The sequence below is a fragment of the Camelina sativa genome, chromosome 5 (genome assembly GCF_000633955.1).
Source record: "Camelina sativa cultivar DH55 chromosome 5, Cs, whole genome shotgun sequence".
Lineage (NCBI taxonomy): Eukaryota > Viridiplantae > Streptophyta > Magnoliopsida > Brassicales > Brassicaceae > Camelina > Camelina sativa.
This window is the reverse complement of record NC_025689.1, coordinates 27463786-27477435: the sequence shown is the minus strand read 5'-3', so window position 1 is coordinate 27477435 and position 13650 is coordinate 27463786. Positions and strand designations below refer to the sequence as shown.

Below are 13650 nucleotides of genomic sequence, written 5' to 3'. Positions count from 1 at the left end.
TCCTAAGATTGACATAGACACCTTTCCGTTCTTATAGTAATTAAATCTGGCCTCTAGCCTCCACTCGAAGGTATCTAATAAATATTTTTTTAAAATTGTAAATTTTTAAGCTTGGAAAATTAGATTAAACCAAATTTATAACGAATATAACGAATGTACCTATTTTACTGAATAATTAATAAAATATAATAGTAGGATTTCAAAGATAAAACGTATGTGTGAATCACATTAAGTAAACGAAACTAAATATGTCTATAAGAATGATAAAAAGTATTTTGTGGATTACATAAAAAAATAAGGATTTATAAATTTATTATAACGTGAAATTAAATAGGAAACCCTGCAAAAAAAATATATATATATATATATATATATGATTAAATAATTAAATGGAAGAACAAATCAATTTAATTGAAAAAATGGAAACAAAGTAAAAACAAAGTCTTACGAAGTTATGCATTTTTGTGGATCAAATATTTTGGAAAACCTCTTTGAAGACGACATTCCTTGTTTTCTTTTCGGGTTTTCCTTTTGGGTCAGTAATGAGGATTTTCAATCCTGATTTACTGCTTACACGGGACATGGCTACATATAGCTGGCCATGAGAGAAAACAGGTCTGGGCAAGTATAAACCAACATTTGAGAGAGACTGACCTTGACTTTTGTTGATAGTCATTGCAAAAGCAACGTTAATCGGGAATTGTCTACGTCTCATTTTGAAAGGCAAACGGGAATCTGATGGTATTAATACCATCCTTGGTAAAAGAACAATTTTACCGACTCTCGTACCTGTGATGATTCTTGCTTGTATAACATGATCTGCCATTTGGTAATCTGTAGTCTTGTTCCATTCATTAGACCTCCATGAGCATCAATATTGCGTAACAACATGACTGGACAACCAATTTTCAAACGAAGAGCATGGTTTGGCACTCCTGAAATCCTAACTGAGTTTAGGAAATCAGGGCTATATGCAGGATTGTCTTTATTCCTTGTATCTTGTGGATCAATACTATCTGAACTTAAGTAAACCCTTTCCTCACCTGTAACAAAATCAACAATAGAAACAAAACTATAAATAATTGAATAGACCAAATCAAGAAGTCTCATATAGTATATAATATATATACAATTTGTTGATTAAACTTTTACTAACCTTCTAAAATGGATATCATGTGGTCGTTTATAGTGTTGACATCATCATTTGTAGGACACAAAATAGCTCTGCTTTGAAAATAGCTCGAATCCTTGGGAGTATGTAACGAATTACCATACACTGCATTAACAATGGATTCAATTGGAGATTACTTCTGTGATAAGCAATTCTTCTGGGATGTCAATATCAACTTTGGTGCTGGTTTATTCTTTTCATCTTCCAACTTAATGCCTTGCTCGAGGATGGTCTTTTTGTTGCATTTCTTACACGCCATATAGACCCAAGAATAATCTCTATCGACTTCAGTTATTGTACAGGTAGTGCGACACATCCCTACCTATAAAGTTTCATAAGAAATTTAATTTTCCTAAATTTATAACAATACAATGAATAATAAAAATGTTTGGCAAAAATATACCTCAAATGCATGAAGGACTTCTTGGATAGTCTTCACAGGGTATTCTTCTAATTCTTCCTTTTTAGGTTTTTCCCAAAACACTTTCTTTTGCAATGAATCCATGATCGTCAATTGCAAGCCATCATTGGAAAGCCTAAGATAAAAGTAGAACATTACTGTATTTGTTGATATACAAAATAACTATATATATATGAAAAATTTGAAGGAAAAAACTCACAGTTTCCTTAGATCTTCAGCTTCAGTAATTTCTGGATTAATTATAACTTGAGAACAGTCCCAATGATTTTGAACACTCCAAACATCTATATGAATGGTCATTCAAACTAATTTATTAAAATATTGATTACATAATGTTAAAATGTAGTATAATGTCAAAGCACTTACCATTGTACTGATTAACTTTAGCAAACCTAATTAAGCAGAAAACAATACCATCGGTAGACTCGTGGCAAGCTTTACTAATTATTTGGGAGCAGGTACCCCAAAGAGTACACAAAACACGTGTATCCCTGTGAAAATTGGAATCTTTAAAAATTGGAAGAAGGCGATTTGCTATATTATAAGATACAAAAATATGAAAAACATATATTTAAATACGTACGCCGAATTTCTCAAGTGGAAGTCAACTTTTGTTGTTGGTTTGTTTGTCGTAGTTATTTCTTTGATTTCACCACTAGGGGTGGGCATTTAAACCGAACCGAACCGAACCAAACCGAACCAACCGAACCCAAACCGACCCAAACCAAACCCAATCCTACACTCCAACCATTCGGTTATGTTTCTTCCCAACCCAAATGGTTCGGTTCGGTTCGGTTTCAAACCGAACCGAACTAATAACCCAATCTGTTTTTTAAATTAATTAATAATACTATTAAAAATATAAATATGTGATCTTACCTACAAACGCTTGCATTTGGTTTCTATTTTACTTTATTTTAAATTTCTAATAAATTAACTAAATATAAATATAGATTTAATTATGGTTAATGTTAGGTATTTAATTTTAATTTTCTAATTTATTTGATTAATTAACTATTATAAAACCATAATCAATTTCATTTTGTTACATTAATTGATTTTTAAACCGAATTAAACCGAACCATACAAAAACCAAACCGAACCGAACCGAACCAAACATAAACCGACCCGAACACAAACCAAACCAAACTAACTTCGGTTGAGTTTGGTTAGAGTTTTACCAAAACCGAATAAACTGAACCGAACCGCACCCAAACCGAACCCGAACTTAAACCGAAATGCCCACCCCTATTCACCACAATCGACAACTTGACCAAAGAAATCTGAGATAAAACATGTTGAATAGATTAGAACAACTAAATAGGTTATATCATTCGTAAATGTAACATAATATACGTACCGAATAAAAAATTTTCATTTTGCTTCCCAGAGAGGACAGCATCATAAGATGCAAATGAAAAAAACATATCATCAGATATATAAACATATCATCAGATATATTTTCAGAAGGGTTAACACTTGTCCTGGATGTGAAGACAATCTTCCACTTCAATTCAGATAGCTTGACTGACCCATAAATAGGAGATAAATTAAAAGTTGAAATTAGGTTCCAATTTCCTTGTTGAAGTTTTCGCTGAAAATTCATGATCTGATCCCTTTTCACCGTAGCTGCTATCTTATCACCCTACAAAATATTATTTTTTTTTAAAAATTATAAGTAGTATAATTATATGCACTATATAAGAAAATAAAGAATGATTACTAACCGCAGAGTCTACTAAAAACATTTCAATAGTTTCTCCAACTTTAACGTTGTATTGCCTCCACAGATGCAAAATCCTCACATCTATAAGCCAGTTAGTGCGATAAGGCCTGAGAGACTTTAGAGGAGAAATGGGGAGAGGTGAGGCTAACATTGTAGCTTTTTGTGTGTTTCTTGTGTATTTGTTAACATTTTGACCCTACTATTTATATTAATGTTAAAAAACTGAAATAAACATATAAACGATAATTACGGTGATTTTAAAGATATATCCCAAGATAATTAGGGTGATTTTCAGAAATCTCTCGAGAAATTTGAGATAAGATTTATTCCATTTCAATATTCGGATAATATATTTTGTTATATTTATTCCGAAAATTTTAGAAAAGAAGGATATATATGGATAGTAAAATCTTTTTTTCTTGATAGATTTGGATACGTCTCAAATTTGGTTAGTGAGATTTTGAACTTCCATATATCCCTACTATTTATATTAATGTTAAAAACTGAAAGAAACATATAAACGATAATTACGATGATTTTAAAGATATATCCCAAGATAATTAGGGTGATTTTCAGAAATCTCTCGACTAACAGAGTCCAAGATTTATTCGATAACAATATTCGGATAATATATTTTGTTATATTTATTCCGATAATTTTAGAAAAGAAGGATATATATGGATAGTAAAATCTTTTTTTCTTGATAGATTTGGATACGTCTCAAATTTGGTTAGTGAGATTTTGAACTTCCATATATTTACAACTTAATTTACGGTATATTTGAAAATTAGAATCAATTTAGCATAAATTACCTTCCTTTACATCCACTGGAGTAAAAAAGTACCTGCTAACAATTTGGGATATTAGAATCAACTTAATTTACGGTATAAGATACGAAATATATAAAACAGAAAAATTTTGAATTTGCCATATGATCGATCAAAAATAATAAGTATGATAATTTGTGTTTTAAATTGTTCTATAGAAACTTTAAATTTGGGTCTAAGTCTACTTTTGAAAATTGGAACAGGTAAAGTAAATGTTTTTAATATATTTATTCGATCAAAAAATGTTTTTAATAAATAGGTGAGGATATGGGGTACTCTAATGGAAACTGAATATTGAGTTTGTTTCGACCAATTTATTTTCCTTGTTCAGTCAATCAACAACATTGGGTTTGTCCTGTTGATTATATTTCCGGGTTGCTTCTAATTATATGGTTTCGAATTTTATTCCTAATTTATGTTTATGATTATGCTCTGTGATGACTGTCGTAATTTGTATAGGTAGAAAAATATTGATTACATGCACCATGATAGTAAAATACTGACCCACGTTCTAACAATCATTTCATTGATTATGTGTCTTTTGATAGACTATATGATAGTTATCATGCTTTATTGGTTAAGAATAAAGTAAGCTAATTATATAGGTGGTGAGAGTTAGGGTTAAAAGATGATATTCAGACGATAATTACGATGATTTAAAAAAAAAATCACATAAATCTCTCGACTAACAGAGTATATGGTATATTCCATAACCATATTCGGTTACCATAATTTGTTGTATTTATTCCGATAAATAAATTATACCGTATCTGTGATTTGAATATGGGACGTATTGGGTTACCATATTCATAGGGATACCATAATTCTGAAAAAATGGATAATTTTAAGAATGAGTAATTTTACCGTATCAATGTTTTCAACATGGGCCGCATGATCCGTTTGTTGGCTTCGTTAAAAAATAACAAAACAAACGGTTAGGATGATGTTTTCTTTGACGGTGAGGATGAACGCTTAAGATCCAGATAAACTAAAACGGGTCAAGGAAGATTCGCGTCTTTATCCGTTTCCATGGGGTTGGAAATTTCCTTTGTACCCTTCTTTAAAATCGTAAATTTGGTCATAATTGCAATGGCATTGTATTGTAATTTCTTACAACATAAAGGTTTTTTTCAGGCAATGTTTTACGATTAATAGTAGGGATTTGTTTTAGTAATTTGAATGGTTTAAACTAGAACCAAAAATGTCTTAGTAAGTTGGATAATACGTTTTTGGGCGTAATCATCTCTCTCAAATGGGCAAAGTTCAGCTTCCATATTATAGAAGGACCAAATTTGGTATAACCTTTTCGTATAACAGAAAGAAAATAAAAAAACACATGTAGTACTCAAAATGTTTGGCCATGGCATGACTCATGAAATTGACTTTTAAGTAGTGTATTTGTGTTTTTCATGTTTTTTCCGACACATGTTGTTAACTCTTATTCCCCAAACTAGTTGAGATTTGTCTCTTAATTAAGACCCAAAATGAAAAGAGAAACAAACAATTCTAGAAGTAAACTAGAGAGAACAAATCAAGTCGAACCGAAACTTAAATTGACCGGTAAAATAACTTATTCTAGTGGAATATTTGACTTTTGAGGATCAACAAGTAAAAATTGTCAATACATTTCCCCACCACTAAACAACTAGAAACTACCAAAGCTGTTCCTCATTACATTACGTGCCCCCTACTGTTCCAATGATCGCCTCAATCATCGCTAAATCCATTGAGATATAAAATGAAAAATATATATACACATACAAAAATTCAAACATTTATTAATTACAATTTGTTTGATGCATAGAATTTAGATGCAACTTTCTACCAAAAAAAAAACAAAACAAATATCTTCAAAAATTTAGGATTAAAAAGAAGTTATAACTGTTGACTTAAAAAACCTAGGCCAGTCCAAGCTATAGCAACACTATTGATTAAAACATGCTACTTCTTGAGAGAGATATTTAATAGCCAAGCTTTATATACTCAATTCAGAATTGATTTCTCTTCTGAAATGGCTCAATCGTTTCTCATTCTCTGTTTCATTCTAACCCATTTTATTGCCATAGCTACTTCTCTAAACGATCAAGGTCTTGCTCTTCTTTCCTTTAAACAATCCTTACAAAACCAGAATAACTCTGTTTTTGCCAATTGGAACTCTTCAGATCCAAACCCTTGTTCTTGGCAAGGTATTACATGTAATGATGATTTAAGAGTTGTCTCGATTCGTCTTCCTAATAAACGTCTTTTGGGTTCTCTTCATCCTTCCATTGGTAGTCTCTTGTCGCTTCGTCACATTAACCTTAGAGACAATGAGTTTCACGGGAAGTTACCTGTTGAGCTCTTTGGACCTAAAGGGATTCAAAGCTTGGTGCTCTCTGGGAATTCGTTTACCGGGTCGGTTCCTGAAGAGGTAGGGATCTTGAAGAGTCTCATGACTTTGGATCTTTCGGACAACTCTTTCTATGGTTCCATTCCTTTGTCGCTTATTCAATGCAAGAGGCTAAAAACACTCGTTCTTAGCAAGAACAGTTTCACTGGAGATCTTCCAACCGCGTTTGGTGCTAACTTGGTTCATCTCCGCACGCTGAATCTTTCTTTCAATCGTTTGACTGGAACGATCCCCAAAGATCTTGGAAGTCTGAGGAATCTGAAAGGTACTCTTGATCTTTCTCATAACTTCTTCTCAGGTATGATTCCAACAAGCCTTGGAGATCTCTCGGAGCTTCTATATGTCGATCTTTCTTACAATAATCTCAGCGGTCCGATACCAAAATCCAACGTTCTTTTGAATGCTGGTCCAAATGCTTTCCAAGGGAACTCTTTCCTCTGTGGATTACCCTTAAAGGTTTCTTGCGCCACAAGAAACACAGGGATAGTTCCTTCTCAGCTATATACAAAAAGAGCCAACCATCATTCTAGACTCTGCATCATCCTTACAGCCATTGCAGGCACAGTAGCCGGAATCGTTTTCATTGCTTCATTATTCATCTACTATCTTCGAAAAGCATCAGCTCCTGCAACCAAAGATGATTCCGAAGAGAAACTGAAGAAGACAAAACCGGAGTTCTTTTGTTTCAAGACTGAGAATTCAGAATCTGAAGCGCTCGATGAGAAGAAAACTCATCAACAGGTTTTCATACCAATGGACCCGGAGATCGAATTTGACCTCGACCAGCTACTGAAAGCCTCGGCTTTTCTTCTAGGGAAGAGCAGGATCGGGCTAGTGTACAAGGTTGTTCTTGAAAACGGGTTAATGTTAGCTGTTAGACGATTGGAAGATAAAGGTTGTTGGCTAAGGCTCAAAGAGTTTCTAGCTGATGTCGAAGCAATGGCGAAACTCAAGCACCCTAATATCTTGAATCTCAAGGCTTGTTGCTGGTCTCCAGAAGAGAAGCTTTTGATCTATGATTACATACCAAATGGTGATCTTGGTTCTGCGATTCAAGGTACATTTAGTGTCGAAATCGCGTAATCCATGACCATACTTTAGATTCAATTCTGATAATTACAGCTTTATAACAGGTAGAGCTGGTAGCGTGTCCTGCAAGCAACTAACTTGGCCGGTCCGGTTAAGAATATTGAGAAGAATCGCCAAAGGATTGACTTACATTCACGATTTCAGTCCCAAAAGATACGTCCATGGACACATAACTTCAAGCAACATACTTCTTGGACCAAATCTTGAACCCAAAATTTCAGGTTTCGGTCTAGGGCGTATTGTCAACCCATCTTCAGAGGTCAGATCAGACCAAATCTCTCCAACGGAGACAAGCTCACCAATCGTGTCTAGAGAATCATATTACCAAGCTCCTGAAGCATCTTCAAGGATGACTAAACCGTCTCAGAAATGGGACGTGTATTCATTCGGTTTAGTGATACTCGAATTGGTAACCGGAAAATCTCCGGTTAATTCAGAGATGGATTTGGTTATGTGGGTTGAATCGGCTAGTGAGAGAAATAAACCGGTTTGGTATGTTCTTGATCCGGTTTTGGCCCGGGATAGAGATTTGGAAGATAGTATGGTTCAAGTGATCAAGATCGGTTTAGCTTGTGTACACAAGAACCCAGACAAAAGACCACTCATGAGAAATATCTACGACAGCTTCGAAAAGCTGGGTTCTACAGTTTAAATAGTAATTTTTTTTTATGTTTTTACGTTATAATTTTGATATTACAGTGAGCTATAAGAAAATTAATAATTTGTCAAATTTTATGTAGTAATCGTACGTATTTTTGTATTTATCATTCATAATTGTGATATTACGGTGAGGGAATAAAAAATGTTAAATTCAAGCAAGTGTTGAACTAATTAAATAAAATAAGACAAAGACAAGAGTACTTTTGATTAAAAATAGACAATTAACAAAAATGTTAATACAAAATTAACATCAATGTTTGTAATAGACACGGACCCGACCCGGGATTATGAACCGGAGCTTGTACTCATAGGTCAAACCTATCTTTAATGTCATCGAAACTATACCCGCCGCCAACACCAAAACCATACCCAAACCCGAACCCGACACCGCAACCTAAACCGAATCCAAGAACCACATTAGAATGGTTAAGACCTTCATTGGCGCCAATCCCGAGCCCACCGGTGAGACCAAAGCCGATTCCAGCGCCGCAGCCAATACCGCCGCCGATTCCTGGACCAGTGGTTGTGTTCTTGATGCTTTCGATTTGTCCACGGAGGAATCTGGTAACCGGAAACTCGGATTTCCCGGTTTTGACTTCTGGTTTACGGCTCCAGAGTTTATTTGATGTCATTGGTTTTGTTGTGATTGGACAAATGACAATCACTGAATTTTGTGGATTTATGGAGTGATGAGAAAATCAGATAAGATTTGGGAAAGAAAACAAAAATTGACAAAGTGTATGATGCATTTGCGTTTCCGTATATATTGGGCTTATTTACATATGTATTGGGCTGAAACCCATTAAGTACTTTTTTTTTCTTTTTGTCGTCACACCCATTATTTATGTATTTACAATCTCAATTCTGGTGTATTTTAAGAAAATGGATTGTTCAATTCATTAAATAAATAAAAGATGTACAGAGTTCATGAAGCCACGATCAAGCTGGAGCTGGATTATGGAGCCATGGAGGCATTTTGCTAGCTATGTTTAGGGGTGCTAAAATGAGTTCAGAACTTCAGATTCATGTGTAAACTTAATGTAACCATATATCCATATTAATAATGATTATAAATTTACATTTGGATTAGCTTTATTCTAAAATAAAATGTCTAAGCAAAGGTTAAAACTGTAAATTCGAAAGGGTTGTTGGGTTAGAAGGAAGGAAACATTTTCTAGTTAGTTAGCTACAACGAAAGATTTTGATTGAAGTATATACACATCGGACGAGGGACCATAGTTAGTTAGTTTAAGTTGTGCTCTTGAAGCAAACTCACACATATATTTCCTTAACTTACTACGGTCGTTAACAACGTGAAACTAAACAAACAATATACAAACTAAAAAAAATTCTAAAATTTGATCATCAATTAATTAACTATTCTTATTCATGATTGGCCCAACCAAACTTAATAAATGGGGTTTCTTTTTTTTTTCTTCAAACACATCAATACATATACTTCCTTATTCTCTAAATTTAAATTACAAGCAAAACTCTCCCTCCTAACAAACATTTTGTTTCCATCCAATTTTTTTTTATAGTTGCTCATTGAATATACTAATAATGTTTTTAACTAGTTTCCTCATAGTTTGAACGTAAATCGGAACCTCGTCTATCGATATTTTGTCCTTCGATTTACTATAAAATTCCAAGCCGAAACTCGTATATGTACATCCATGAACTTAAAATAGTCTCCTTTCAAGCAAATTGAATGGGAGAAAGAGCTCTAAACTTTCTTTAAAATCGATAATTCATCCATGTTATTAACTAAATATGATCGAAGAGTGGATTAACAATAAGTTATGGTGAATATTTGTCACAATCTTACGTTAAAAAGAATATGATACACCAAAATAAATATAATTACTATTTTCTCACTAGATGTATAAGGGCATCCGCAATGGGAGAACACTTTAGGATGTTCTTAGAGTAAAAATATTATGAAAATAATCTAAGATCAGTAGTTAAGATCTTTTATTAAAAAGTTAATTATTGGGAGAACATGTTTAAGATCATAAGATTTAATAGTATAATATTCTTAAATATATTACATTTATAAAAACTGTAAAAATAACATTTAAATTGCAAACTTATAAAACTTGTACTAAAATTCAAAATACAATACCAAATTTTTATGAAACAAAAAATCATTAAAGATTAAAAAAAACAAACAAACATATTACTTAATTAAAACAAACAAACATTTTATTTAATTAATACATAGTTTAAATCAAATCCTCTTTTAATTTGTGAAAAATTGTTTGCAAAAAATTGTATCCAATCACAGCTTGCCACGTCAGCTTAGAACTGAGCCTAGATCAGTTCTACATCAAGAACTAGAAAACATGTTCTTATGCCACTATTCATTATATTTATGATTTTAATGGGATAAGAACACACCAAGTGTTCTCCAATTGCGGATGGCCTAAGGTGTAAACTAAAACACTAGTCTTTTTTGGTAAAGAACTAAAACACTAGTTTTGTTGTTGAAGTTATCTAAAAAAACAAAAGCAAATATATATTATTCTGTTAGACATCTCTAACGGTTCTGAAGTTGGCGCGAAAAAAGTGAAGTGGGTAGAGGTAGAATACTCCTCTGTACTTTACTTAACCATGAGGAAGCAATTCACCAACCAATTAAACACAATCACATCCTTAGATCATCTCATCATACGGTCTAATATATGTAATGTAACAATCTTCCTGTAGTCTCTCCCGTATACGATCTTTATCTCTTCCTTCTTCCTCACCTCTCTCGTCCTTCTCTGTTTTCACAGTTTATATATATATATATACAGAGAGCATTGTTCACATCTCTTCCTTCACCGCCCTTTCTCTCTTCGCTTCTCTAAAGCTCAACCCTAGTTCTGGTACTCTCTCTCTCTCTCTCTCTCTCTCTCCTCCGAGTTTGATTTTTTTAGATCTAATCGGATTCAATTTTGTGAATTCACACATTTTTGTGTTATCTTCTTCAGGAAGCTTTCGAAGAATAGAGAGAGAGAAAATGGAGAAACTCGCGGCGACTAATGTAACAGATCTAGCATGTGTAACGGCGCTAAACTCAAACTCACCGCCGCCTCCGTTATCGCCGATCTCTGAGAAAAGCTTCAGCAACAAACATCAAGAAGAGTTCGCCGCAAGCTTCGCTTCCTTATACAACTCGATATTCTCGCCGGATTCTCAGTTTCCGACTTCGTTATCGCTCTCTCCGTCTCCTCCGTCGTCGTCTTCTCCACCGGCTCGCGACGATACAACTACAGAGCATCGTCTGTCAAGCGCGACTCATCCTCGAGTACGATGAACTCAACGAGCATTACGAGCTTTGTATCAACCGCCTTCAGTCTCTGTTGATGGAACTCGACTCTCTCCGTCGCGAAAATGATGCTCTCCGTTTTGAAAACTCAGATCTGCTCAAACTTATTCATCTCTCGACTTCGTCCTCTTCCTCCTCCTCCGTCTCTTCGCCGCCGCCGATTCATAACCGTCAGTTCCGTCATCAGATCTCCGATTTCGCTCCGATTCATAAGCATCATTCTCGTTCCGCGAAGAGAAACTCGTTGCCTAAGAGCATCTCCGTCAGATCTCCAGGTTATCTCAAGATCAACCAAGGAAGAAGCCATGGATTTGGAGCTACGGATCGTCAAACGAGTCAACTCAGCAACACCGACTCGGTAATTTAATTTCTCACTTGATTTATTTAATTATTATTTTCCGAATTTAATTTTTTTTAATAATAATGACGTCATAAATATCTCTCTGTGAATTGAAGGTCTCATCTCAAAAGGTGTGTGTAGCAACAAAAGAGAGAGAAGCTTTAGAGCTTGAGGTGTATCGTCAAGGGATGACGAAGACGGAGCTTTGTAACAAATGGCAAGAGACTGGAGCTTGTCCTTACGGCGATAACTGCCAATTCGCTCACGGAATCGACGAGCTCCGTCCTGTGATTAGGCATCCGCGCTACAAAACTGAGGTCTGTAGAATGATTGTTACGGGAGCTGCGTGTCCGTACGGTCATCGTTGCCATTTCCGTCACTCGCTTACTGAGCAAGAGAGGATGATGATGATGCTCACTCGCTGATCTATTGAGGAAGGAAGAAGAAGGTCACTAAAGGAAAGGGTAATAATTAGCGGTTGATTGTGTACAGAATTGATATAAATATGGTAACTTTTTCTGGGTAATTGAATGGGGGAAGAAACATATTTGCATAGGAATAAAGAAGATAAAATGTTCTAGGGAAATTATAATTAGGTGTGGATATGAAAGGGAAAGGAGAATTGAAGAAATGTGTGATTCTCACTTTTCGACTTTGGGATGTTGATTCTTTTGGATATGTTGTTTGTATTTCTCTCGGATTAAGCAGGAGAAGGATTTTAGATACAACAAAGATATTGAATTTGTATTGATGAAAGTTTTTTTTTAACTTTGTGCATAACTCATCTATGCAACTTACTCATTCAATGTTTCTATCTTCTGTTTGATTTGGTTTGGGAGTTTACAGTTCTTGACATGTCATAGTATGAGCCATAGTGCAAAATTACAGATCATAAACTACATATGTTGGTATAGTTATGTTCTTTCTAAACATGGTAATACATTCATGGGAAAGGATTGACTTGGTTTGTTGTGAATATATGAGTTTTGTTCTTTGGTTGTGTATTTATATGTCTGAAGAGTAGTCTCTAGAAACCACCATTCAAGTTCCTGCAGTACGCTGACAATCATAGTCTAATCTAAATCATAGAATTTCTTTGTTGATCTGGAACTATGTGTTTTATGTGTCGAGTTGTTCTGTTATCTGCAAGAGGATAACGGTGTCCCTGCAGAAAAGTACTTCTTGACGATTTTGTGATTAAAAGTTGTCACTAGTTAGTTCCTGCCGTATGCTGAATAACTTACTCTATTTCATAGTATGTGTTAGTTGTTCTAAAACTACTTCTTTTGCTAAAATGGTTTCAAATTACAAGGTCAATGGTTTATGTAGAATGTGATTGGGATATTTACTAGCTGGAAGATACATTGTGAATCTTTAAGAGTAAGAAGATCAAGTTGGGTTAAATTTGGCTTTTATATGGAGGATGCTTTGTCTATTGGTTGAGTTTGGTGACTACAGTGGTACTATCTGGTAACTTTACCAGGATATATGGTATATTGCTTTTTACTATAGTAGGCTGTGTCTGATATCAGTATGCTAGTTTGATATGCTAAATTATAGGTGCTGTGCCTTAAAAGAGGTTATTGAAGGTCAAATACATCCAACTTGTCCATTTTTTGTTTAAGAAAGAGTGTTGCCTTAGAGAAGGATCACGTTGCATTGCACCACTGCCTCAAATTGAAACAGTCTGTGGTTTAGTATTGACTTTCCCCCC

The 13650-nt window shown here is 34.4% G+C and overlaps 2 protein-coding genes and 1 pseudogene across 2 annotated transcripts; 2 read left to right on the top strand and 1 right to left on the bottom strand.

The window, feature by feature from the left end:
• On the top strand, positions 6085–8434 carry LOC104787679 (probable inactive leucine-rich repeat receptor-like protein kinase At1g66830). Its single transcript, XM_010513283.2, has 2 exons — positions 6085–7591; positions 7668–8434. The coding sequence occupies exons 1-2, from the start codon at positions 6157–6159 to the stop codon at positions 8273–8275; spliced, it is 2043 nt and encodes a 680-aa protein (XP_010511585.1). The 5' UTR covers positions 6085–6156; the 3' UTR covers positions 8276–8434.
• LOC104787678 (keratin-associated protein 6-2-like) lies at positions 8472–9004 on the bottom strand. Its single transcript, XM_010513282.2, has one exon. It carries the CDS (start codon positions 8913–8915, stop codon positions 8589–8591), a length of 327 nt encoding a protein of 108 aa, XP_010511584.1. The 5' UTR covers positions 8916–9004; the 3' UTR covers positions 8472–8588.
• On the top strand, positions 11069–12729 carry LOC104787677 (annotated as a pseudogene).

Coding starts and splice junctions, on each gene's coding strand:
- LOC104787679 (XM_010513283.2), top strand. CDS start 6,157: ATGGCTCAATCGTTTCTCATTCTCTGTTTCATTCTAACCCATTTTATT. Junction 7,592..7,667: donor TCTTGGTTCTGCGATTCAAG/GTACATTTAGTG, acceptor GCTTTATAACAG/GTAGAGCTGGTAGCGTGTCC.
- LOC104787678 (XM_010513282.2), bottom strand. CDS start 8,915: ATGACATCAAATAAACTCTGGAGCCGTAAACCAGAAGTCAAAACCGGG.